Raw genomic sequence first — 26,458 nt, 5'->3', positions numbered from 1 at the left:
TCTTGCTCCACGCCCGGCTCCCAGGCTCCGTGCCCTCGCCATTGAAGGGACTAGGGGCGGCAGGGCGGATGGGGACATCTGGGAAGCGAGGAGAGTCGTTCTCTGGGCGTCCCCCTAAACCGGGTCCAGGGTCCCCTTCCCCGCCCCCTGCGCAGGTGTGAGCGCGCGAGTGTACGCCTCGGCGGGCGTGAGTGTGAAGTGTGTGTGCGCGGGGGAGTGCGCGGAGGGAGCGCGGGCGGCGGGCGGCGCGGGAGGCGGGAGGCAGGGCGCGGGGAGGGGGCTGGGAGGGAGTGTGTGCGCGCGTGCAACTCCACTCCGGGGCTTTGTGCGAGCCCGGGCCATAGCATTGGCGGCGGCTGGAGGAGGAGCGGCCGGAGAAGCGTGCAGCCCGTCCGCCAGCGCCCGGCAGCCAGGGCAGGTGGGAGCCCGCGCGGGAGCCGAGCCGACGCGAGCCGGAGCGGAGTCCGAGCGGAGCCCAAGCGGAGCCCGGGCGGAGCCCAGGAGCCTCGCTCGCGGGCGGCCCGTGGGCGGCAGCCGGGCGGGGCGGGCGCCGGCGGGGCGGCCCCCCAGTAAGATGTGCGCGGCGCCGCGGGGCGCCCCCCACTCGCAGCGGCGCTCGGGAGCCGGGCAGCTGGGCCAGGCGGCGCCTCGGGGGCTGCTGCGCGCCCGCGCCTAGAGCTGCCGCCCCAGGGAGCCCACCACGGCCGCGCCCCGGGCACGCTCGGCGGCGCCCAACGATGACCGCTCCCTGGCGGCGCTTCCGGAGTCTGGTTTGGGAATACTGGGCCGGGCTCCTCGTGTGCGCCTTCTGGATCCCGGACTCGCGCGGGATGCCCCACGTCATCCGGATCGGTAAGGGCTCCCCGGAGCCGGGGGTCTCTGTGCGCCCCGGGCGGGGGCGGGAATGCGGGGCCAATGAACGCGATCCCCAGAGATTTTCCTGATCTCTCCGGGCTGCCGGGGCCGGGTGACCACCGGGAGTTCGTCCCGGTGAGGACAAAGTTCCAAAGCCCAGGTCACGGGGCCTTACTTAGTGGGGAGGAGGCGGCCGGGCCGCGGCGGGCGAGGGGCCCTTGGCGCGCTCGAGAGAGGCCAGACCTGGCTGAGAGTAGCGAAGCGTTCCAGCTCCAACCCGAGTGGCGGGCGCATTTCCCGGCGACTGCCAGCATGACCGGCCGCAGACCGAGTTCTGGGACGCGGCTTCTCCGCGGAGCGGGAGCCCTGGGGAAGGCGCCAACTTCTCTCTCCTCCTGGCTCCCGGCAGGCCCCTCGCCCCCACCGGGAGCACGGCTCCAGCGGCCGCGGCGGGGACGCGGGCGACGGCTTCGCAGGACTGGGGCATTGGGTCTCCTCTCCCGGCGGCCGCCCACGGCCTCGGGGGGGCCCCATCCGGCCGGGCGGCTTAGGGCAGAAGAGGAGCAGCCCCCGCCCGCCGGTCGCTCCTGCGGTCGCCCGCGGCGGGGGCGGGGGAAGGGAGCGACGGAGCCTGCCCACCGCGGCCGGGAAGGCGGCGGGAGGGATGCGGACGGCTTTTTAAAGTTAGCCGAAATCCCTCCGCAGCTGGCGGCGGCTGGCGGGGCTGCGCGCGGCTTTCTGGGGCTTCCGCGTCTCCGCTCTCTTCTCGCACCCCGGGCTTTAACTTTGTTGTGGCCGCCCCAGGCGCCCTGTGGGCAGCGCTCTGGGCAGTGCGGGGGTTCTCCGGGTGTCAGGCCCGCGCCCGCCAGGGCTGGGCCCGGCCTGGCCACGCGGGAGCCTCGGCCACGCAGGGCCTGCGCCTGCCGCCAGGCCGGAGACCTGGGCCGCCTGGGTTCTTGAGGCACCACCACCAGCATCTGGCACCAGGCAGGCAGAGCTTCTGCTGAGCCAGGGCCACCTTCCTCCCTTGTGGCACTTCCCCGGGCGCGGGCGCGGGCGCGGACTGCTAGAGGCGTGATGGGGTGCAGGGAACCGAGGTTGGGCTTGGTTTCCGTACTTGAGGTTTTCCTAGGAGGTGGTCAGGCATCTGGGGGTGGGGGTCTGTCTTCGTGGCTCGCTCTTGGATCCCACAATCTCTTGAACTCAACATCCATCGGGATGCGGGTAGAGCGCAGTCCTAAGCGCTGCCCACGCTGGGGTCTTTCAATCCATTCCGGGACCCTAGCAGACTCAAACCCAACCCGGAGGCAGAGGAGTCCAGGCACGGGTCTCTGGGGACATCCTTCACGGTCAGGCTTAACCGTTTGCAGCCAGGGCTGCTCTTGGCAAGCCAAAAAACCAAATCAAACCAAAACAAAACAAAACACAAAACGTCTTCTATCTCAGCTCTTTTGCCTGCCCCAGCTCCCAGTTTGATCACCATTCCAGGGGCAGGCTGTCCTTAGTAGTGGGCCAGCACTTCCTTTATTCCATCCTTCCTTCCCTGTTTTTAGGGTGCCCTTGGGAGAAAGGAGGGGAGATCCAAAGGTGCTGTGTGTCCGTCCCACGCATTGCAGGTTCCTCTTGTCTGGTTCTTCCCTCTGCAGGGGGTGGGGGGGGGGGAGCTGGGTATGATCTAGCCCTGCCTCAGGGATGGAGGTCTTTGGGGGCCCAGGAAGTCAGGAGCAGATGAGGACAACCCAGAAGGATGAGCCAAAGAGGGGCAGGATGATGTATCCTAACCTGCCCCCTCTTACTGTGAAATTGACTTGCACTGGGGGCTCCTCACTGCTCTGAGGGGAAGCCCCAGCCTGCCTGCCCTTTTCTTGGGTTCAGTTTGTAATAATGCAATTAAGGATGGCAAAGTCCTCCTCTCTTCTAATCTTCTTCGTATTAAGCCCCAGGATTAATTAGCATGTCAGCCCAAGCCATTTATATCTGAGAGCCCTGCCCCATTTGATTCCCAGCCCCAGGACTGGGGTGCTGCGCGGATGCCAAATGTGACCGCCGGAGCTGTGCTAGCTTGGATGGAGGATGGGAAGGCTCTGAAGCCTCTGGGCTTCTCTGGAGCTTCCTGGGGAGCTGAACTTCCATCATCTGAGCCCAGGCTGGAGCCTTAGCTGGAGCCAGGGAACCACAGTGGACGCGGTGCACATGTGCGTACACACACACACACACACACACACAGTCCTATGCCGAAACCCAAACACACTGCCTCGGCTGGGTCTGATACTATCTCCCTTTTCTGATCCACCCATGGGAATCCAGGACTCTGGCTGGGGCTGCAGGAATTGAGGTCCTGGAAATTGGGCTCCGGTGCGTGCTGGGTGCTTCTGGTTCCCCACACCGGTGCCTGAGCCCGCTGTGCCTGGGGCCGAGTCCTCCAGCAGGCAGGCATCCCCAAGCACCAGCCTGGGAGAGGGTTTTCCTGCAGGTGTCTGAGGGGCTTTCTGGGCCGGTGAGCAGCATACCCGCCCCTCTCTTTGTGTCTTTTTTGGGGGCTGAAATTTCCTCTTAGACAAGGAGATAGATAGCTCAGCAGTGTGACAGAGTGTTCAAACAATCCATCTTGAATAGATGAATTGCATTGCTCTGTCTTTTTGTAATTGTGTCTATCAGAGGGAGAGGTCAAGGCATTGATTGCTTGGATGGTTTGCAAGTAACAAAGGAGAGCGAGGGAGAGAGCGAGGGAGAGAGAGTAATTGGATTGTAGTCTGCGGGAAAAAATGATCATTGATTATTTTATATGAATATGTGGAAGATGTATCTGTGTGTGATTATCAAGTGTTGCTCATTGAAGGTTTTCAAGGCATATTGTTTGGTGTTTTATTATTACTGTTATCGTTATTGTTGAGATGGATTCTGGCCTTAACTCATGGAAAGCAGTGTGATGCATGGGTTCTCTCAGTCAGATGGGCTTCACTGACCTCACGGGGGAATCTGAATTTCCTGGTTACGTGACCCAGAAGCTGAAGTGGAGGGGCCCTAGGCTGGGAGTTAGGAGGCCTGGGTTTTCTGCTCTGTCTTCTGCCCGTTTACTGAGCCATTTTGGTCAAATCACACTGTCCCCCCAACCTCGAGCCTCAGTTTCCCCATCTGTAACCCTTTGGGTTGGCTGTGACAGTGTGGGATCTTCTGTGGCTTTGAAGTACCTCTGAGTGGAGACTGGTGGGGACTGCCCTGTCCGTGACATTGTAGGTTTCATGGTTCCCTGAGGCGCTCTCATGTTATATGCATACTGTAGGATCGAGGGCCAGCTTGGAACTTGAAAAGGGAACCAGACAGTGGTAGCAGCAGCTGGGGAGCTCTAGTGGATGGTGATGATCTCTAGCCAGCCAGGGGGAGGTTCAGAGCCAAATGACTGCAGAGACATAAAGCAGGTGTATGTGGTGGGGGTGGGGGTGGCAGGGAAGGGCTGGTTCAGTCCGGGACTCTCTGAGTATCTATAGACGGAGCAGAACAGATGAGCCCTCGGGCCCCGAGCCTGGGCTGGGGGGCCCAGTGGGCACACGCAGCAGTCTGTCCCTGGGGAATGAGATCCCCTCCCCCAGAGGTCCCCCAGCCAGCCCCGTCCGTCCGCATCTCCTGCGATCAGTTCACCCAAATGGTCCTGAACATTCATCTCCTGAGTTTGGGAGCCTCGTGTAAAACAATGAGGAATTTCTTACCATGACTGGTGATGCGCTGAGACATTTCCGCCTTGTAGGAGCAGACAGGAGCTGAATGAAGATCAATAGGGTTTTCCCCCCTGGAAGTAAATAGTTTCAGACAAGACCTGGGAGTGGCCCAAGGGGCCTTGGAAGCATTAACTTAAGGAATTTCTGCCTCCACTTTCCAGCCCAGACGCTCCTGTCAACCCGGGCTTCCCTCCTCCTCAAAGCTGGAGTTTAATTTCTTCTTGATGCTTACCTTGCACTGCGCTGAACAGTCTTTAGACATCAGGATGATCTGGGGTTTTTAGAGGTGGCTTATGCAGGGTGAGCCAGGCATTGTGTCCTGACTGGGCTCTTCCAAGGTCACTTGCATCCCCCTGTTGCTGGCATGACAGCTGACTTCAGAAGTCCAGCCCGCTGTGCTATTTTGAAAGGGCTTTGAGGGGCAGCTCTTCATCTCCCACCCCTTCAGGAATGCAAGGCTGCTTAGCTGCTTTTAGGATCTTTTCTGGGGCCTGTGAGCCTACCTGAGTCCCCCGTGTTCCCACAGGCACTCTGTGTCCCTGCTTTAGGAAACAGAGCCCCCTCAGGGGTTGGGGGGGTGGAAGGAAGCAGAGATTCCTTCTAATGTCCCCCTGTGGACATTAGAACTCTCCCTCGTCTTGGGGGTGGGCTACAAGGCCATATACACGGGAAGTGGCAGAGGCTGCTTGGGGTGCCCTTTTAGGAGGAGACTTGGTTGTGCTCAGCAACTGGCTTTGTTTCTGATCTGCTGAGGCCACGCTTCCTCCATCCTGTTACAGACAGCTGCCCCTGCCCCCTGTGGCTTCAGCCCAAGCCCCACCTTGTTTGCCTCGGGCCCTCCCGAGGGACTGCTGAGAGGCGAGAGCCAGTGCTCCATTTGGCTGGGCAGCAACAGCAGCAGAGAGGAGCCTGGAGCTGTCCAGGCCCCGCCCAACAACAATGAGGACCGAAGTTCCAGGAGCAGGGTTTGTCCTCCTGATGCTGGGGTGATGGGGCTGGAGCTTTGGATGGATGGATGGGCCCTGGGGGCCCTGGTGCACACAGCGGTCCGGGCTCCTTCGCTGGAATTGCCCTTCTCCTAGGTGCCGATTCCCCAACAGCAGCACCAGGGGGCAGTGTGCCTGTGTTGAGGTATCCGTGTGTGTCTCCTGCCTGGGACCCCACCTGGGTCTGGAGCGACAGCAAATCACTGCACAACAACAGGGACAACACAAGGGCCGCAGTTTATGGAGCACTACCAGGTGCCAGGTACCGTGAGGTTCCAAACACTGACCAGTCCTGCGGGGGAATAGTAAGTGCTCAATAAAGGCAGCTGCTGAACGCCCCCCAATCTTATTTAGCCTTTGCCACCCTGCAGTCATTGTTTCCATTTTGCAGATGGGGAAACTCAGCTTGGCAAAGTCACTTACTTGCCCGAGATCACAGGGCCGGAGAGTGGTAGATGCAGGATGGGAACTCCCATCAGCCCGGCTCCAGGTCCTGTGTGGTTGACTGTGTGGTTGGAAGGTGTGACAGCACTGCCTTGCAGAGGCGTTGAGTGGAGCACCCCCAGCCCCATGGTTCTGGGCGCTGCGTGTGGCCTCGTAGGGCTGGGCTCTGTCTGGCCTGGTGTCAGAGAGGGCTGTGGAGGTTCTGCGGCGTTTAACCCTGGCAGTGCCAGTTTGCAGAGTCGCGCTGTCCTTGCTGATGGACCACGGGGCATGCTTCCTCCAGAGCAAAGGATGGGTGGTCTTTCCCACCCCTCCCACCAACACACATACTTACACGGACTCCATCCTCCCTTGTTTGGGCTTCTGGACTCTGCCCAACACTCCAATGCAAGCCTGAAAAAAAAGGATGGACTTTCCCTGGGGATGGCTCGTCCTCCCCCCACCCCATAGGAATCCCTCTGCTCTGGGGACTCCTGCCTCCATGTCCCTCTGGCAGCCACCAGGTGGTCCTCAAAGCCCTCGTCAGAGCCTTGAGGAAAGGGCCCCATCCCTGTCTCCCCCTCACCTCCATCCTCATCTGTCAGTGAGCTGGCAAGAGCAGGTGGTCGGTGAATTGCTCTTTGTTCTTCCTTTTCCCCCTCACCTCCGTTTTCCCTCCCCAATCCCATCCCCTTTCCCTTCCAACATGCTTTCCAGGCTAATGGGTTTTATGGTCATTTGATTTTTTTTTTTAAAGATTTTATTTATTTATTTGACAGAGACATAGCGAGAGCAGGAACACAAGCAGGGGGAGTGGGAGAGGGAGAAGCAGGCTTCCCGCTGAGCAGGGAGCCCGATGTGGGGCTCGATCCCAGGACCCTGGGATCATGACCTGAGCTGAAGGCAGACGCTTAACGACTGAGCCACCCAGGCGCCCTATGGTCATTTGATTTTTAAGCAAAAGTCACATTCCGAATTTGCAAAGGCAAATTCTTTTTTTTTTTTTTTCCAATATTTTATTAGAGAGAGACAGCGAGAGAAGGGAACACAAGCAGGGGGAATGGGAGAGGGAGAAGCAGGCTTCCCGCCGAGCAGGGAGCCCGATGTGGGGCTCGATCCCAGGACCCAGGGATCACGACCTGAGCCGAAGACAGCCGCCCAACTGACTGAGCCACCCAGGCGCCCCGAGCAAAGGCAAATTCAAATTGACCCTTCTTGTTCACCATGTTCCTTCTTCCGGGGGACGCAGGGAGACTGGCCTGATGGTGGCTGCCAGGGACAGAACTGTTGTGGGAACTGCACTGCTGAGAGCCCCTAGAGAGGTGACAGGTTTGGGACAGGCACAATTGGAGGGGTCATGTTATTTTCCAGGGCCTCAGTTTCCCCATCTGTAAAATGGGGATGACACCATCTGACTCACAGAGTCAGAGAGGTAGGGCGTCTTTGCAGAAAAGCTTAAATGCTGTCCAAAGATCAGCATTTCTCCTTGGTGGTGTTCGGGGAGTGTGACTCCAGCAGGGGGCCAGGACGAGGGGGAGGCGAGTGAGGCAGCTAGGGGGCAGGACTCTGATGACAAGGTCATCACTCTCCGTGGTGACCCTGTGCTGGTGCCTCTGACTGCGGGAGCGGGTGCTTGCTGACACGTTGCGTCCCGAAGGGCCTCGTGGGCCTGGACCAACCCCTGTGCTGCTCTCTTCTGCTTCTCTTTGTGCCCCAGAGACAAAATCCTACCTGAGTGGGAGTGGGGACACTGGGGTGAGGCCCAAGGGGTTGGGTTTGAGGACGACAGGTCATTCTGATTTTGCTTTTGTTAACCTTTGGCCCCGTTCTATAGCAGCTATGGCACAGAGCAGCTGGGCCCCAGCCTTTGCCTTGTTTTATTTCCTTTGGAGTTATGTACAGGGTCCCCCTGCCTCTGACTCCAAGCCTGGCACGCCCCTCTCCCCAAAGGTCCCTCTGCCACATTCTCCCCCTTGCTTCCTTGGACATCTCTGCCTTGTTTACCGGTGCTGACTGACCTTGGCCGGAGTTAGGCTTGTGGGTGTGTCTAGGGCTCTCTCCGGTGCATGCATGTCCTGCCTCCCCCGTTAGACAAGGAGCTGCCCCAGAGTGTAGAAGGGCGCCTCCCTCACCATCACTACCAGGCGGCAGAACGAGTTGTTTTGGAGTCAGATAATGTATTTTACTGGTTCTAAGATGGACTTCCTGCCTCTATCTTCCCACTTCTCTGAAATCAGTGTGTCTCACATGTCATAACTGGGGTTATCTACAGGATCTTTTTCTTTCTTGGCACCCCAAAACATCATGGCACATATGGGGTTTGGGAAAATGTGGTGGATCTGAGTTAGACTCTGAGTCTGCATGTCTGTGCCTTGTGACATTGGGCAAGTCACGTTACCCTGGAGCCTCCGTTTCCTCATCTACAAGGTAGAAATACTACTCTTAGGCAGATCCATATGCAGATGTTTTTGACCTGCAAAAATTTCATATGGCCGAACCTTGCAGTATCATCTTCACAGAGTTAGTGTGAGGATTAAAGAAGATAAAGCGTATAAAGCTCTTTGCATGGTGCCTGATGTTTAATAAATGTCAGGAGAGAAAGGATCCCCCAAGGGTGGGGGCCGTGTCTTTGCCATCAGTCTCCATGAGCTCTGAGGCTCTCTGCTGTTTATGTACCCTCTGCCTTGTGCCAACCCTTGTGCTCAGTACTCCATGCAGCTTAGTACATGGCATTTACCCATTGCCCGCACACCCATGTGCCCCATAGCGGAAATGGTAGGGTCTGGCTGCCTGTAACCGTTACCCACCAAGTTAGGGAGAGAGAGAGGTGCCCTTCAGGATGCTTCTGTGTGTTAGCTCCCAGACTCCTCCTGGCCTGCTATTTATCACATACCTGCAGCCCATGAGGGTGCTGGTTCTTCCCTATATTTGCAGTGTTACCATTGAAATGTATTTTGCCTGTGTTCAGAGCCAAGAAGACCCTGGTTGTGGGATGTTCTTTAGAAATTGATCCAGGGAGTCCTGATCCGTCCTTCTTGGATGTGGAGTTGAAGCTTGCTTCTTGGGCAGGCCCGTGCAGCCCAGAGAGGGTCTTTGGCTGGAGGCTGGGCTCCAGGGGATAGACACTCCTGGCTCTGCGGGGAGACATCAGGTAATGAGGCCAATGGAAAGAGCTGGGGAGGAGAGAGTCCCCATGGTGATCATACAGTTTGGAGATAATGAGATGGAGTGAGATCCGGCGTGAGTGGCAGCTTCGACTCCAAATCCTTTGGTGCCAAGCTGAATGGTAGTTAAGGAAGGCAGGAGAAAAAAGGGAGCAAGAAGGAGCTAAGATGCTAGTTTGTGTGAAGGGGGTTCCAATCCATAGGAGACAATTAAGTCTTGCGCTATTAAAGGGACCGATGCAGACAGGCTGCTGATGGAAGGGGGTTTATAGAGTTCTCAGAACAACTGCAGAGATGAGCTCTTTAAATATGGGAGCAAGGGAGACTTGTGCAAAGCCTTCCTGCATCTGCTTTGCAGAACTGAAATATGCTATTCCAAAAAGCCTGCCCAATTGGGTGGAAAAGCAGGAGCAGGGAGCCAAGGACTTCCCAGGGCTCCACGGCATCACATTTCTTGTCTGTGGTGGAGAATCACAGAATCTAGGCTGAAAAGGACCCCAGGGGTCATTCTAGGCCTCTGGTTCTCAAATATCAGCATGCATCAAAATCACCTGGAGTGCTCGTTAAAATCCAGATTGCTGGGCCCCACCTGCAGAGCTTCTGATTCAATAGGTCTGGGGGGAAGCCTGGAATTTTACGTTTTCAGTAGGGCCCCAGATAATGCTGATGCTGCTCATCTGGGGCCTACCCTGTGAGGACCACTGTTCTAAGTCACTGCAGGGCCCCCCCTTACAGATGGATCTCTGGTCTCTATTGAATACCACCTGAGACAGGAAGCTCACTACTTTGGACCCTGTTCTCTTCCTTACTGCAGATGTTTTGGCTGATTCCAATCTTTGTTGCAAGTTTTCCCCTAAAGTTTGTCTCCCCGCAGTTCTGGGAAAGGCCGCAGAACTTGGATGTTGAGAGTAGAGGTTCTGAGATCCACCTGTCTGAGTTTAAACCCTTTCCCCCCTCCAGGCTCTGACACTTTGGGTAAGTCACTTAACTTCTTGGCCTTAGCTTTCCTCACCTGTCAAATGGGGATAGCGATAGATTTGACCTCATGGGATCATTGTGAGAATGAATCTGCCTGGCACAAGAGAAGTTGTCCGTGCACTTTCACAGTCTATCATCGTGGATTAGTTAGCAGGTTCTGGAATCTGCGGGCCTGACTTTGAAGCCTGCCTCCAATCATTTCCCATCCGTGTGATCTTGGGCAAATTAATCTCTCATGGTAATAATAATAATGATAGTACCTGCCTCACAGGGTTGTTATAAGGATTAAGTAAGTTAATGTTTATAAAGTGTTTAGACCACAGCGGTGGTAAGCACTCAACAAATGGCGTCCATTACTCTTATGTTACAATCACCATGCCCACTGATTCTGGTCCGGATTTGCTCCCTGTCCCACCATGCAACCCTATGGAAATGCAAAGGCATTTCTCCAAATTAAATTTTTCCAAGCTAAAATGCTCAGTTCTAAAAAAAAAAAAAGATGCTCAGTTCTTCCCCCAGCAAAGATGCTCCGTTCTTCCTGCATGGTGTTGAGAGCTCTCCACAGCGCTGCTTGTGAGTTGCACCCAGTAAGCGCACTGCTTCCTCGGATCTCAGCTTCCACGTTTCCTTGTATAACCCAGACCACTATCTCTGCCTTCTCAGCAGCCGTCTGCTTTGCCGAGTTATGCTGAGCTGGTGGTCTCTTGAGATCACCTGGTCTTTTGCACAGGCGTCGCTGCTGATCTATAACTACTCTCATCTTCCCTTTGGCAGTTGATCTTTCGAGCCTAAAGGCGGGACCTGTCATTTATCCTCGGTAAATCCTGTATCTTTGAACCTTCAGGCGGTTATTCTCATTCAGTGTTTCTGGACCACCAAAGCCTGTTCCGGTCCCTCCATCCTCAGGAGGTAGATGTGAATTTCACCCTCTTCGTCCTCCCACTCCTGGGGTCTGTGGTGGAGAGGTTAAGTGGGTTGTGGGCCTACACTATGATGGGGGCTGGAAGCCTCTGTTCTGGATGGTGCAGCTTTTGTGGCTTCCCTTTCTGTGGTCTGGCATGCTTAGTGCCATGTGAGCCTGGGATGAACCCGCCTGCCCTCCCTTCTGCCATCAACACGTTAGGAAGGAAATGACCAGGGTCAGAGTCCGTTGGCTTAATTCAGTGATCTTGGGTCCACTGTCCTATACTTTAACCAGCTTCAAAACCCTGCTAGCTTCCTTTTTGCTTTCAGGCCCTTTTTGACCTGCCGACTTAGACTCTGTCCCTCCTTGCCTCGCACACACTCTCTGTTCCACTGTACCAAGCACCCAAGTCTGCAGGGGCCACTGTGCCTTCCTTTACACCCTGGATCTCTGCTCTTGCTGTTCTTCCCAGACAACTTCTAGTCATCCTTCAGGTTTCAGCCTTTCTTGATGCCTGCCCACTTTGATGGGCCCTCAAACCCCCCATACTTCCCTTGTCATAGCACTTACTGTACAAGCAGGGACCCCAGATGGCTTATTCACCACTTCATCCAGTGCCTCTAGCATAGCGCATGGCACGTAGTAAGGGACTAACAACTATTTGTTGAACAGATGAATGCACTGATGGATACAGTCATTTGAGGAGAAGTTCACCTACCTGCCCTGTAACTTAGCTCCACACCTTTTCCATCTGGTCAGCAGGATTTTGAGAAAGACATCGTTCGATTCTTCTACCAAGTCAAAGTTCTAGCGAAGTCTGTGGTGTTCTGACACCTTAATTCAGCACCTTCTATGCTAAGACTTTTTCCATGTAGCTAGCTTGGGCAAAACTGGAATATTTAGAGGAGTGGGTCCTTCTTTTCCTCAGGCCTAGATTGGTCTTTACATCCATTGTCTGGTTCGTATCATGATGATTCTTCTCTCGAGAGAGACGCGAGATGTCTACTTCAAGGAGAAACTGAAGAAGAGCTCCTGACCTCACCGGTCCCTCCTCCCCACCCCTCCCTCAGCATCTCTGCGGCTAACCTCTGGGAGCTGAACCAAGACCAGGGAACTTCTGCCATTTGTCCTTACCAGGCAGGTCACTCCGGACAACCGGCAGACAGGGCTGCTGCTGTGCCGCGTGCTCTGCGGCCGGGCCTCGGTCGGGCCTCCGCTTTCTGCCTTCACCGCATCACTTCCTTCTGTTAGGATGTGTAGACAACAGGTCTCCTTGCCAGCTTCGTGTAAAGCAGAGGTGTTGACAGTTGACCTGGAGGTTCAGGCTGTATTGTCCGCTTGGACCATTTAGCCCCGGGGTCACATGCATCATCTGGGTTCTTGGGAGTGTGAGTGTGTACACGTGTGTTTGTGTACTTTGAAGAAATGACCACTTGGAGGTTTGCTTCTCTAGCACACGCTTCCCACAGTGGGGCTCAACAGCCATTCTTTATCCCAAAGCCTGATGAGTGACTGTAGTGACTTTCCTTTGGGTCAGTGGGGAGCTGAAGACTTCGGTGGTGCTCCCAATTCCTGGCGGACTGGGCCGACGGGTCTACTGTATCTGTGTAGCCGAGAGTGAGGCCGGGCCAGGTTTGCAGTGGAGCCCTGGGCTTTCCCTCTTGCGCTCGACAGCACTGGACTCTCCCTTGAGGCCATGCCTCCGCCTTTCTTGCTTCCTTCCCCAAGGAAACAGATGACACATTATGAGCAGAAAGAGCCTGTTGCCTACATGGCCATTTTTCCTGCCCAGTTTAATGGAGGTGACAGCCGTCTATTTTACTTGTCTCGTAACATCGAATCAGTAAATAAAATATGGGTGAACTCTCAGGTTTAGCTGAATTATGGCTGGTCCATGGGGATGGAGGGCTCGGGGAGAGCTGAGCAGAGAGATTGAATCCATGGCTTGTTGCAAGAGAGACCGAGGCTTGTGTCCCCCTCTAGCTCCAGGAAATCTTTCAGTGCTGAAGAAGGCCAGGCAAGGTCATCCTGTTGACAGTCTCTGAGTTCATGGAAGAGCCAGAACACAAGGAGGGGCCCCCCAAATGTTGGACCTAGAGGAATACAGCACCTGTCTTTCCTCTTTCCTATCACAGATTGGGATATTGAGGACCAAAAGGGGGACATACTTTGTGCCACATCCCTTGGTGAGCCGTAGGAAAATCAGATGAAAACATGGGTCTCTGACCCCCCACTTTATTAAGGAAACTCCATCCTTGTTCCTATCTCTCTCTCTCTCTCTCTCACACACACACACACAGCACACACACTCACATACACTCACATACATTTGAAGCTTTAAATTTGCAGTCTTGAGGTAGACTAAATTTTTCCAGGGCTGAAAAACAGACCTTTAAAACATTTTTTCCACATTGAGGGAGAAATACTAAACCAGATTCATGTGTGTTTAGAAAGGCTCATAGATAATTGATATACCCTATGTAATTCCCCAAGAGGCCGGGAGATTAAGGTTCACCCCAACCTCTGTGTTCAGCACCACGGAGAGCAATCAGGCCCTGGGGTAGTGAGTGGGCGCCATCTGCCCGCTGGCTCTTCCAGCAGGGGTGATGTGGTTGTCGTAAGGTCTTGCTCAACAGGCGTTCTTTCTCCGAATGCTATTCCTCTAGGACTCTGGGGTTCGTAAACTGGACTGAGGTGTTTAGCAGGCATACAGTAGGCTAGTAAGAATGATTACTTGTGGTCATTCAAATCAAGTAATTCACAGTAAAAGAAAATGAAGAGAACAGATAGAATTTTCTCTACCCCCCCCCCCACCAAACACACACGTAAATTGTTCCTAAGCCTTTGGTGCTTTGTACAGCTCGTCTGCTAGGGACCAGTAGCAGATGACAAAACGAGTGAACATTCTATTGTCAAAGATCACACCTGATACCAAGCGTCTTTGCTCAGCTTGTCAGCATCATCTTTCACATCGCATTTGGTAAGTAGGCTTGTGTTATGTATTTTTATCCTGCTAAATGTGATTTCTTAAAAGTATTTTGTGTGTTATTATTTCCTGAATTGTGGAACCCTACATACCTATAATAGAGCCATATTTTCTGCCAGTAAATAAAATTACTCCTCGTTCAGGTGATGGGAATTAAATGTGTCACAGCTTCATGGTTTTCCCCAAAGAACCCCAGGAGTACCAGGTGCTCCACCACCTGGTTGTGTCTGAGAAACCTTGCGATGGGGCTGGGTATCCACAAAGGTCTCTCCTAGACAGGAAAGGCACTCTGTGAGTGGCCTCAGCATGCCTCAAAGAAAGGGGGACCTTTTGTCTGTCACTGCGGTGCTGGGAGCTGGCTGGAACACCTGGCCTAGAAGCCCAAGGGCATAGGAGTCCGAGAGTATCTGAATGACAGAGTCAGAGGAATTGGCATGTGCCTTGGAACAAGGAGTGATGTTTAAGTCATCGGGCTCCGAGAAGGCAAGATGGCACCTTTCAGTCACACAGCAGATTGATGTGGATCGGGCAGAGGGAACGTGGACTCTGGTGCCTGCAGAGCAGAGCTACTTCAGGGCCCTGGCTTGAGAGATCTCAGTGAGAGGGGATGGGTTTTGGTTTTTTTTTCTCCTCCTGCTCGGATTCACAGAATCAGAAAAATCTGCTTTGGAAATGTGGCTATTTTTATGCTGTTTATAATTTAGTGTTTATTTCCTGCTGTTTTCACATGGACTCTGGGCTGACTCACTGATTCACCAAATATTTATGGAGTGCCCACTCCGTGGGTTGTGGAGTGCACCAGGAAGGGGGTTGTGGAGGATCTGGGGGCACAGAGCAGCCTCCCAGGACCTGGTGGTAACTCGGTGGCCTCCTGCTAGGTCCATGTAGGTGACCTTCAGTGATGGGCCTGGTTCCTTGAACATGCAGATACATGCAGTGCAGACCAGAGCCCCACACTGGGATCTTCCTCATTCTCCTGGGTGCTCTAAGGAGGAGCACTAAGGCTCAGAGAGGGGAAGGAACAAGGTAAAAGTCACACAGCAGAGGCAGCTGGGAAGCCACATCTGTTCCCTTGCACCTTTCACGCCCGTGCTCCTGCTTGCCTTGCTCCTTCTAAAATGTACCATCCCTTCCATTGTTCTGAGGATTCCTTCACTCCTGAGCTGTCACACCCCATCCTCGGGCCCGCCCCCACCCAAGGCTCATTTTGGCCAGTTCCCTGTCTCTTGTCAGAATGAAACCTTCAACTTTTCTAGATGGGGCAGGTGTGTGTGTAAGTAGGGAGGAAAGGTAAGGATAGAGGTTAGCATCCCATTTTTGTCTCAAAAGAAAAGGTTCTGTCTCCTTTGGTGGGAAAGCTTTTCTTTCTGGCTGATTCACATTCTTCCTGCTGCAATGTAAATCCGTCTCACCCATGACATGACATGGCCATTTGTGGAGTTTGGGAAGGAACATCTCGATTGGGAGCCAGTAGCTTCGGGTACTTTTTTTTTTCTAGGGCTGAAGCAAAGAAGCTCTCAAACAATTAAGCTGAAATGGCTACACTTGCCCTCACATGGGCTTGGGCAGATTTATAATATTTTCCTTTTTAAAAAATGGGGATTTTTTTCATGGAGACAGTGATTTATGGAATAATCAATTTCTTTATCTACCTAACACATTGGAGTGATCCGTCAGCACAGGCATCCATCTCCCCCAGAGGCTGGAGAGGGCCGGCAGACTTTGAGCCTGACTCACCCGGCAGAAGGTGGTTTTTCTGTGTGCTACTTTGATCCCAGAGTCTGGATCTGAGGCCTGCAGTAAGGAAGGTCTGGGGCTCCTGCAGCCACTCTTTGAGCACAGATGCTGGTGCTTTCTCCTCCTTCGTGTCAGCCCCACCTGGAGAGGAGTAAGGTCCAGCACTCGCCAGCCCTGTAGTACAGGTACGGAGACTGAGAGGAAGGTCAGAACCCAAAGCTTGGAGATGTGAAGGCAAGGGTTGTCATCTGTTAATCTCTGAAGGCTGTTGTGTAGGAGGGTGAGCAAACCTGGTCTTAGAAGTGCCAGCAGAGAGAATTGGAGCCAGTGAGAGGATGGCCCAAGAAGGCAGAATTTGGTTCAACACCAGCCATCTCATAGTCAGGGCTATTTGAAGATTAAGTAAGATACCTCAGGGGTAGTGAGCTTCCTGTTAGGAGAGGTAATCAAGAACAGATTGGCCAGGGATGTTACTGAGGGGCTCTGGGTTCCTTTCACTATAAATTCTAGGCATCCCCAGCTGTGCAGCTAGAGAGGCTATAAAAACCCAGGCTTTCTAAGTTGCCTGAAAGGAACATGCCTGCTCTGTTGAAACAGACTCCACCAACTCACAAACTCTGAGCTCAGAGTGGTGGTTGTGAGGCGTCGTCTTAAGGTCAGACTCTTTTTGTTCTGTCTCCTGCAGCAGTTCGTCCCTTGGCAGTGCCCAGGGGTCAGGAAGGAGACTAGTGGCTGCAGCCAGCCCCAGGAAGGACCTGTCAACGTTTTTGAGCAGTATAACACCAAATACACTGGCACGCCTCATGCCATCTCATTTGCCCGTCTCTCTGCTGTAGGTGTGATTACCTTCTTTTGCAGAGGTAGGAACCGATGTCTATAGGAGATGGATGGTCCAAAGTCGTACAGCTGGCCAGGGGCGGGGCTCTGTCCCATTCACACAAGCACACGAGCTGCTGTTCCTCAGCGAGCCTTTACTGAGCACATACTACATGCCAGCCCTGGGCCAGGTGCTGGGACCCTCAAGATGAGCAAGACAGACGTGGTCCTTGTCCTCATGGAGCTTGCAATCTGGCAGGAAAGACAGACATCAGAGAGTCACTACGGGTTCAAGGCCTGTTACAGAAGGGATGAGCAGTCTGCTCAGGGGAACATCAGGAAAGGCTTTCTGGAAGAAGTGACGTTTGGGCTGAGACCTGAGGGAGGAGGAAGGCACAGTGATATCAGGATGATGGGGAGGAGTGAGGGATGTGTTCTAGGTAGAGGCGATAACATGTGTAGATGCCCAAGGACAGACAGTTGTGTTAAGTTGAACTGTAGGAAACTATCAGCTTTGTAGGTCAAACGTGGCCAAGTACCAGCAATTTCATGTGTTTCAGACTTGCATTTAAAAAACTCAAGGAAGTCCGTGGGGTGCCTGGGTGGCTCAGTTGGTTAAGCGACTGCCTTCAGCTCAGGTCATGATCCCAGGGTCCTGGGATCGAGCCCCACATCGGGCTCCCTGCTTGGCGGGAAGCCTGCTTCTCCCTCTCCCACTCCCCCTGCTTGTGTTCCCTCTCTCGCTGTGTCTCTGTCAAATAAATAAAATCTTTAAAAATAAATAAATAAAAATAAAAAACTCAGGGAAGTCCAGTGTGAATAGAGTAAAGGGAGGGGGATGTGGAAAAATAAGGCCTGAGTAGAGGGCTTCATATAAAGCTCTGTAAGCCTTGTGAGGAGGCTGGACTTTATCCTAAGGGCATTGGGCAGCCATTGAGGACTGTAGGAAGGGAGCAACATAGCCAGATTTGTGCCTTTGAAAAGTCATCCTGGTGGCTGTGTGGTGTGATTACATGGGGGTGAAAGTGGAAACTGGGGGGCCATCAGGAAGCTCTTTAAGTAGTCCAGGTGAGAAAGGACAGGGAGATGTGTGGGGGCAGATGGAGGGTTGGTTAAGAGACCAGGTGTCCTCAATCCTGGTCCAGGGCTCTCCCGAGAAGCCACTGTTCCCTTGGCCCCAGGCCTGAGCACTGGAAGCCAGGCCATGGTACATGATTGGACCCTCCCCAGAGCCATGCACCTGTTTTCTGAGCCCTCTGTCGTTGGATGCCACATCCAGTTGTCTGACAGCTCAGCTGGGCCTCCGCCCCATTGCATGGTTCCCTGGTTTGACCAGAAAACCCTCAGCGTGTTCCGTGTCGTGGTGTGCAAGGTGATGAGCACTCTGTGGGTGGTGGGTTGCTCACAGTCTCCTCCAGCAGGCGGATGGGGCTTGGAAGTCTGGTCACCTGGCCAGGCCTTCTGCAAGTCTTGGTCTTTGTGACAGCCCGGCCGGGAGGCTTGAGAAGGGGACTCTGTCTCCACTTTCCTCTTTGAAATCTCTAAGGGGCCAGGAGCTTCTCCGTGGCTGAGCTGAAACCTTTCTCCCATTGAGGATGGAACCCTCCTTCTCCTTGGCAGAAGGTGGGGGGAGGGAGACCTCAACTTGCAGGACAGATGCCTGGGTCAGTGCCACTGAGGACTGCTGCATCAGGGGCGGGAGGGACAGGCGCACGGATCTGGCCGGGCTGTGCTTGCCTTATGCTTTCCATCTCCAGCCCCCCCCGTGCTAACACAATGTTGCTGTGCTCTTAGACATAACACGAGTGATCTGTTAAAGGCTCACGATGTACCAGACACTGTGCTAAGCATCTTCCCAACATTCATTCACTTAACACAGCAGATCTAAGAGGTAGGGACTTTATCCCCACTTTAGAGATGAGGAAACAGAGCCTGGCAGAGTGCACACAGAGAAAGCATTCAGAAATATTCCTTGATACCATTATTGTCATCCATCATCATGGCTGCTATTATTTTAAATAACGGCTACCAAGACCTGTCACAGTTCCTGGCATAAAGTGGGTGCTCAGGGAATATTTGTTGAATCTGCTTACACAGATTTGGGCAGAAAATGGGGTGAGTGGCCTGGGTCAGGAAAAGGGAAAAGCTTGGGAAAGGTGTCTTCCCAGCTTCCTGGATCCCCAAGGATCTCTTGCTCCCATTCCTGCCCCCCCCCACCCGGCCAGGCCTTTCTTAGCCTGGTCCCTCCAGTGTCTCTTGCTCCTCACCTGTCCCCATTCTTCAAGCGAGGGCACCTGGATTCCGTTTCTTGGCAGCTGCAAGAAATGCAGGGACAGCCCCCAGTGCCCCTCTCTTGGGGTAGTGGGTGGGTTGGAAGACCCCCATCCTTCAGGACTTCACCGTTCAGTGGGCTCTGCCCAGTCCTCCACTACTGGCAGATGCTGCCCTCAGCCAGTCCAGCCAGGACTCTACATAAACTCTTCACACCCAGAACCATTGTCAGCTCAAGGCAGGTGGGGCTGTTTCTGACTTCTTGCGTCTGCGTTCTGTGCTTCCCACATGAATGCCCTCCTCCCTGGCCTCCTGCTGAATTTCTTCTTTCTCATACTTCCTATTCTGTCATTGGCTCACCTCCTCCGGGAAGCCTCCTCTGATGCACCCGGGCAGTGGCACGACCTTCCCTGAGCCTCCCAGAGTGTTGCTCCAGCCCCCTTTTTATAGCACTCCTCATGGGTGCAGAGATGATCTCTTTCCCCTTGACCCCCTGGTCACCCCAGAGCTCAAGTGGAAGCTTGTGGACCTCTTGTGTTTGCTTCTGACTGTGGTTTTTTTTGTTGTTTTTTGTTTTTTTTAATCTTGTTGATGGTTTGCTCTCTTGAAGGCAAACTTCTTAGCCTCGAATTTAAGGAATTCCCCTCCTGAACTCCTTTTCTAGGTTCTGCTCTCTCCCACCCCCACTCCCATCAATTTAATTTTAACTTGAATTAGTTTTTTAAGTTGAGTTAGCCAACATTCCAAAATTGGGATGTTTTATATAAAATTTTGGGTTTCTGGCTTCCTTTCCTCCATTTGCACATGCCATAGCCCCCACCTATCCTTACAGTGCATCCCCTGAGACTGGCCATTCACAGTCATGCACGAGCCCTGCTTGCAGTGGCGTTGAGAGGGAAAGGTGAAACATTTTGTGCAGCTGTGTTTTTATTATCGGGAGCGAAGAAGAGGCAGAGCAAGAGGGCCGTTTATTTCAAATGCCTGTGTCTCGCCCCATCCTGCTTCCCCGTGGGGTTCCTTTTGGCTCCCGCAAGGCACGGGGTCCCTGACCGCCACGTGGATCAGGAGCTTCTCAAAGGCAAGGACCTTATCTCGTTCCTCTTTATCATGATATTAAGAGCTAATGTTCACTGAGCCCCCCCCCCCCCCATCTCATTTAACCCTTACAACATCCCTAAGGTCGGTGCAGTTATTTTGTCTTTCCAGAGGCGGGATCTGAGCCTGAGCATGGGGAAGGACCTGTTTGGGAAGGGGTGGTTGACAGATTTTTATGCCGGTCTGCCTGGCTCCAACTTGATGTCCCTGCGTATTCCCAGCAGCTGCACCAAGCAAAGCCCACAGTAGACAGTTAAGTGCCAGACAGATCACACCGAATCCCCGAGTCACGGATGGGCTGGAGGCTGGGATGGGGCCTCCCAGCAGTGGACGGTGGTGAGTGGCATGTTTAGGATGTTCCCGGCTCTTCTTCCTCGGGCGTCTGGATGGCTGTGAGTGGTGCTGTGTATCTCGATGGCAGCATTACCCAGAGTTAAGTGAACACGTTCCAGGCCGAAAATCTGCTGGGAGTCCCTTCTCATTACTGTGCCTTTGAGGCACCAGGATGTGGTGGGGGCATCAGAGCGCTGTGGGAGCATTTTAACAACCACTGTCCTTGCCTCCGCCCTGTCCCATTTTGCCGACACACCCCCAGCCACTAATCAGGCATGGATAATAGGCCACACAGACACATGCCCTTTCCCACCCGCCTCCGGGCTCTGAGCGGGCATGCAAAGTAGGAGGCCCTGCCCAGCCTCCACTTCTGCTTGGCCAGGGTCGGGGAGAGCGGAGAGAGGCTGTGCCTGCAGCCTGGCAGGGGCATCTACAGTGATAGGGTGGGCTGTCTGGTGTCAAGGGTTGGGAGGTGGCTGCAGAGGGAAGCTTTAGCAAGGCATGAAGGGCCAGCTCTGCCTAGGATCGTGTCTGTGAATCCCGCCTTGCCCAGACACATCCAGCTTGAGATTCTAGACATCTGGCCTTTCTGGGTCTGACAGCAGGTTCCTTCCTAGGGAGAATAGCTGTGGCTGATGGTGTTGGATATCGTGGCAGGGACGAGGCGTGGCTGCCTTACTCTCCCTGGCGCATAGTCTCCTGGGTACACAGTTCAGGGCCGCTGCCCGGGGGCTGAGCTCAGCCCCGCACCATTGTGGGACCTGAAGGTCTCTGCTTCTGGAAATTGCGGTGACCCTCAAGGTCAGATTGTGGAAGTCTGTTTGAGTAGCCTTCATTCTTCCCAGCGCTGAGGAGGTCATGCGGGGTTGTCAGCCCCAGCCACACGTCAGCAGATTCCGTGTCTCCACCTCCTGGGGGCTTAGACCTGCAAGAGAGTGAGAAAACCTTGGAACATTCTACCTCCCTCAGGCTCAGTGCTTCCTGTGCCAGCTGGAAGTGACTTTGCAACACTGTTAAAAGGTGAGGCACAGCCCCCTTGCTGGGGCGGATGCCAGCCCCTCGGGGGGGCTTGAGGAGAGTCCGAGCAGGGGCCTCCCAGAGGCCCCCAGCCTCCTTGTGCTTTAGCACACGCTCTCCAGGGAGATAGGCTTCCTTGCTCTCGGGGTGGACAGCACTGCCTCTCTCATCGCCCCATCTCTGCAGACAGGTTCACACTTAAAGAAACAAAAAAAGAACTAATAGACCAAGACCAGGAAAAAACGACCACCAAGGCTTATTGGGCACTTATGGTGCCGGGTAATATAGAGCAATTCTGGGTGCTCATTCTTTAGTTCTCTTCATGACCCTGTGAGATGGTCCAGGTATCCCCATGTTGCAGGTGAAGAGCTTGTGGCTCAGGGAGATGAAAGGACTGGCCCGTAGGACTCAGCCGGTAGGTGGCAGAGCCTGGGTGCGCCATGGAGGTCAGCCTCACAGCCCTGGCCCTTAGCTATTCACACTAGGACGTGGCTACCTCCTTAGAGAACACACAGAGTACTGTGGAGTATGGATTTTTCCAGATTCCTGAACCTAGAGTCCTGATAAAATCCGGGCAGGAGCTTCCTGGGCTTCAGGATCCCTTGATGCTAAGACAGGAACAGGATGTTTAGACTCTATTTTGAGCCCACTGTTTTCATCCCTGAATGAACCAATGTGGATGAATTCTGAGCAAGAGACAAAGAGTGAGTCAGGAAGAGGAAGCCTGTGATTGAGACAGAGACACTCAGAATGGAGGAGACAGGGAGAGACAAAGAGATGGGAGAGAGACAGAGAGGGGAAAGGGAGAGTAAGCATGTTTGGTACCGAGATGAACAAGCTCGCAGACTCCCGGTGGGGTCAGAACGACCTCACAATCAAAATGGCAGGTTCTGATGTCTAGACGCCCCCTGGGGATTGCTTCTCTCTGGTGCCCCACCAGTAACTCAGGCCTCCCTGAGTTCCCATCTGCTCAGCAGAGGCCACTCGGTGTGGTTTACCGTCTGTTGGTGGATGGGCGCCATATGTAAAAGACTTCAGGTTGTACCAGCCTGGCAGGGTGGGGTTCACTGAGTTACTGGATGGCATTATCTTGGAGGAACCAGATCATCTAAATGGGATCCATGTGAAGAGATGTCTGAGAATCGGCCAGAAAAGGAACTCGTATGGCTGGAATATACCCATCCCGGTTGGTTCTCCGAAGCCGGCCTATAGTTCATCTTGCTTGCCTGGCTTCTTCCTCCCTTTCTCCCTACCCACGTCTTTCCTTCCTTCATTCAGTAAGTGATGATTGAGCACCTACTATGCGCCAGGTGCACTAGGTTCTGGGTCTAGAGGGACGAGATTCCCTTCTTCATGGGATCTTGTCTAGTCTGGGATGGGACAAACAGTAAGCAAGCAAACAAGCAAGTAAGTGCACACTTAGGGATTAGAGCAAATACTCTGCAGGCACATACTTGAGCGACAACTCTATGCTTTTGGGAGCAGGGAGGGCCTCCCCGAGGAGGTCACATTCAGGCGGAGGCCTGCAGAATGAGAGGAAAGACCATGTGAAAGATGTAGGGGAGCGTTCCAGGCAAAGGGAACAGCATAGGTGAGGGCCTTGGGAGCGGGAAAGAGTGTGGCCGAAGAACAGAGAGAAGGCCCATGTGGTGAACAAGGGGGTGGGCCTAACATGAAGCCAGGAGGTGGTTTCCAAGGTCCTGTGCCCAAGAACCAAGATGGCACAGATTCTGGGCCAAGGTACAGACCAGCCTCATACTTTAGACCGTTGGTTCCTCTGGCCGGCTTAGGCTTTGGGGCTCAGCCTCGTTCTGTTCTTTGGTACATTCTTCCGTGGAGCTGCTCTCGGCGAGTGACCCTTCTTCCCAGCGCAGGGGCTCACTCAGGTGTGTCCCAAGCATACACTTGCTTGGTAGAGCAGTGGGGTGGGGGGGCCACAGCACTAGCCCACGGAGGACCGGGCTTTCTGCAGGGGAGGGGCATCGCTTCCAGGGAGATTGATGTCTTCTGCCAAATCCCCAGCCTCCAGGTAAGTGGACTTCCGGTGGAGGTCTCCAGGGGCTTCATCACTCTGGGGGCAGGTGGGAGCTAAACAGCTCTGATGGGCTCTGATTGGCTCCTTCCATGCAGTGTGTGCCACAGTGTGTACACCTACGTATGGCCCACGTCTCGGGGGGAAGAGTACACACGCTATTCGAGGCATCTGGAATTTTGAGGATGGGACACCAGGCCATCTGGTTCAATCCCCTGATAAATGATTCAACACATATTAGTGTCTGGGTCCAGGCTGGGCGCTTTGGGGAACCCTCAGAAGAGAGTCCGTCATTTAAGGTAGCAGAATTCTCTCCGGTTTGCCAAGCGCATGTGCATCTTTGTCCCCTTCAGTGTTCCCACTGGTGAGCTCGGCAGGCGGGGGAGGATGGAGGCTCCTCAGTCTGCACTGAAGAGACTGATGTTCCGTGAGACCAGCTCACTAGTTCAAAGTCACACGAGTAGGATCAAGAAAACCCTGGTTTAGGCCCGAATGTGAACCACTCCTTCACCATTTAGGGGCTCTGCGGCCTTGGGAGCACAAGGCTGGCCTCATTTTTCCTCATCTATAAATGCAGGAGACGTGCTAAGCGTCAAAGCACTTAGTTGGGGCTCTGGTGAAGAGTTGGTGCTTAGGAAATGTGCAGCTCCATTTCCCTCTGGCCTTGTGACCCGGCTCTGAGCCTGGGCCTCTCCTAGCCCAACCCTTCTTCCCTGCCTCAAGGGTTTCAGGTTCATTGTTGTGACCTTGCACAGAAATGTCTTGATATTTGCTGCCAGGTAGACAAAACATCTGGAAGATCGGCCCCTCTTTGTTCTCTCCATCCCAGTGTTTTGGTGTCATGAAGATAAAGCCACGGGGACAGAACTGCCAGGGTCTGGTTCCCAGAAGCCCATAAAACATAGGCAATTCTGCCTGGCGCCTCTCTCCCTGCAATCCAGTAAAGTGCTCCTTGCATCCAACACGTGGTTATTTTTTACAAAATCGCTGAACTAGCCATGTTAGCTGTATTGATCAATAAATTACTTTGATGAAAACTCAGTAGGCAGTGTCCCCTTGGCACTCATTCCCACACAAAGACAGGGCTCTACACTTTTCACTTCTCAGAAACCTTGGTGCCGTTTCCTGTCCCATTTTTCTTCTCTGCGTACGGCTCCCCGGGCCACTGCCCGAGCCAGGACCCACCCGGACAGGATGGGGAGCTTTCTGGGACTACTGGCAGGGCTTCTGGTCCATGGCATAGAGGTTCCGTAGCAGGAAAGTTAGTTGCTGCCTCCACCTAAGCCTCCAAGAACAGACTTGCTTTTCCAGGGCAAATTGTACCCACAGCCACCTGCTGCTGGGTGTCCTCCTATCTGTGAGAGACTCCTCATTAGCAGCCCTGCTGGGGAATGACAGCCAGTTACAGCATCAGCCTCCTTGCTTGGAAGAACCAGGAAGCCAGAGCAGACCCATGGTCTTTCCTTCAGTTCACTCATTCATCCATTCATGTGACATTTTTTTTGAGCCCCTGCTCTGTGCTGGGAACTTTCTGTGTGTCATCTTACTGAATCCTTACCAAAAGGCAGGTTTTGGAAATTGACCTTTCACCCCCCTCCTTTAGGCATAACAGTACCTTTATTGCATGCTTAGGGAAGGCGGGTGCTGGGCTAAGTGTGCCTACCTTGGGTGAAGCAGCAGGGCCGGCTAATTATGAGTCCAGACATGGGGCTTCGCTGCCTGGGTTCAAATCCTGGCTCTTGACCTTGGGCAAGTTCTGAACTTCTCCGTGCTTCAGTTTTTCCATCTGTAAAAGGAGGGTGAAGAAGTATTTGCCTCCTAGGGTTGTAGAACAGATTGAGTTACTGTGGGTAAGCACCCCGTGTCTGGAACTTTCGAGCACCATGTAAGTGTTGGCTGCTCTCAGCTGGTGAGGATTCAGTGAGCTAATATGGCTAAAGTGCTTATAATGGTGTCTGCCACACAGGGCTTGAAGCATGTAAGCTAATGTCATTGTCTCTCCCGATCGACACAACAATGCTGAGGCAGGAACATTTAGCCTCCCCATGTTACAGATGAGAAAACTGAGGCCAGGTAGATCACCCAGGATTTCGGAGCAGAAATCTGGCCATGGCTGGTCTGACCGCAGCCTTGGGCATTTTTCTGTGGTGCTGGAGTGCGTGGCGCAATCGCGTGCTGTTGTGGGGTTGAAAGGTCCCTGGAGATGCTTGGGCCAGCAGAGTACACGTGGTACAGAGGGGGGTCTGCTGCCCAGAGGGGTAAAGTGACTTGCCTGAGAGCACACAGTTGGGTGGGTGACTGCTGGGTGCTTCCTGTGTGCATTGTAGGCAGGGATCGTGTGTCCAGACGTGGGCCAGGCTGTCGTGGCCACGCATGCCCCCTTCTCTCCAGGAACATCTTGAGAGCTCCCAGCATAGCTGCTAAGCGGGTAGGTTATTGAGTCAGACTTGTTGGCCTGGATTAGCCACTTCCCAGCAGTCATGTTTTCTGTACCTCATTTCCCTCGCTTATAGAAAGGACCGGGTGGGAGAAGATGCCTGGTGCGTAGCAAGCACTCAGTAGATGTTATCTCATATTTATCCATCTCCAGAATAAACACTGACATAACAAGAATAAACGTCCCTTTGTACAGCTCTAAACATTTATAGCTCCTTCTGACCCTCAGACAGCTCTGGAAGACAGAACGGGTAGTGTTGGGTCCTTGCTAATTTGTAGCTGAGCAAAGAGAGGTCCAGCTTAGGGGACAGGTCTGGGTCACACAGCTGGTGGGTGAGGGAGGCCAGACTCAAAGGATCCGCAGGCCTGCAGAGAAGCCTTCCGCCCTGTGCTGCAGCTGCCCTCTTTATGGAGCAGGGGACCCAGCCACCCCCGATGGAAGCTGGTATACAGCAGAGCTGGCCTCCCAGGCCACTTCTCCCCCTTCCCCAGTATGGGTGCGCTCTCTGCAAGCACAGCGCTGCCCTGTCACCGGGGGTGGCCCCGCTCTTGCTTCCTCTTCTTCATTATGGGGACATTGGCTAACCCCTCCAGGCTCTGTCTCCTGCTCCCCGTCCCTTGCCCTCACCCATCCGCATCCTGGGTACTGTGGCTGCAGGCCAGGGGACATTTTTCCCAATTACTGCTTTCACCCAAGTTCCTGATTCAG

At 54.0% G+C, this 26,458-nt stretch overlaps 1 protein-coding gene across 1 annotated transcript in view; it reads left to right on the top strand.

Moving 5' to 3' along the window:
- The first annotated feature begins 737 nt into the window (after positions 1–737).
- The window catches only part of LOC110574904 (glutamate receptor ionotropic, kainate 3), a 170,501-nt gene continuing 144,780 nt past the window's right edge, over positions 738–26,458 (top strand). The window contains exon 1 of the mRNA XM_044912077.1: positions 738–852. Coding sequence (XP_044768012.1) covers positions 738–852 — 115 coding nt within the window. The remainder of the gene's footprint in view (positions 853–26,458) is intronic.

The sequence above is a fragment of the Neomonachus schauinslandi genome, unplaced genomic scaffold (genome assembly GCF_002201575.2).
Source record: "Neomonachus schauinslandi unplaced genomic scaffold, ASM220157v2 HiC_scaffold_119, whole genome shotgun sequence".
NCBI classification, from domain to species: Eukaryota; Metazoa; Chordata; class Mammalia; order Carnivora; family Phocidae; genus Neomonachus; species Neomonachus schauinslandi.
This window is presented reverse-complemented; position numbering and strand designations above follow the sequence as displayed.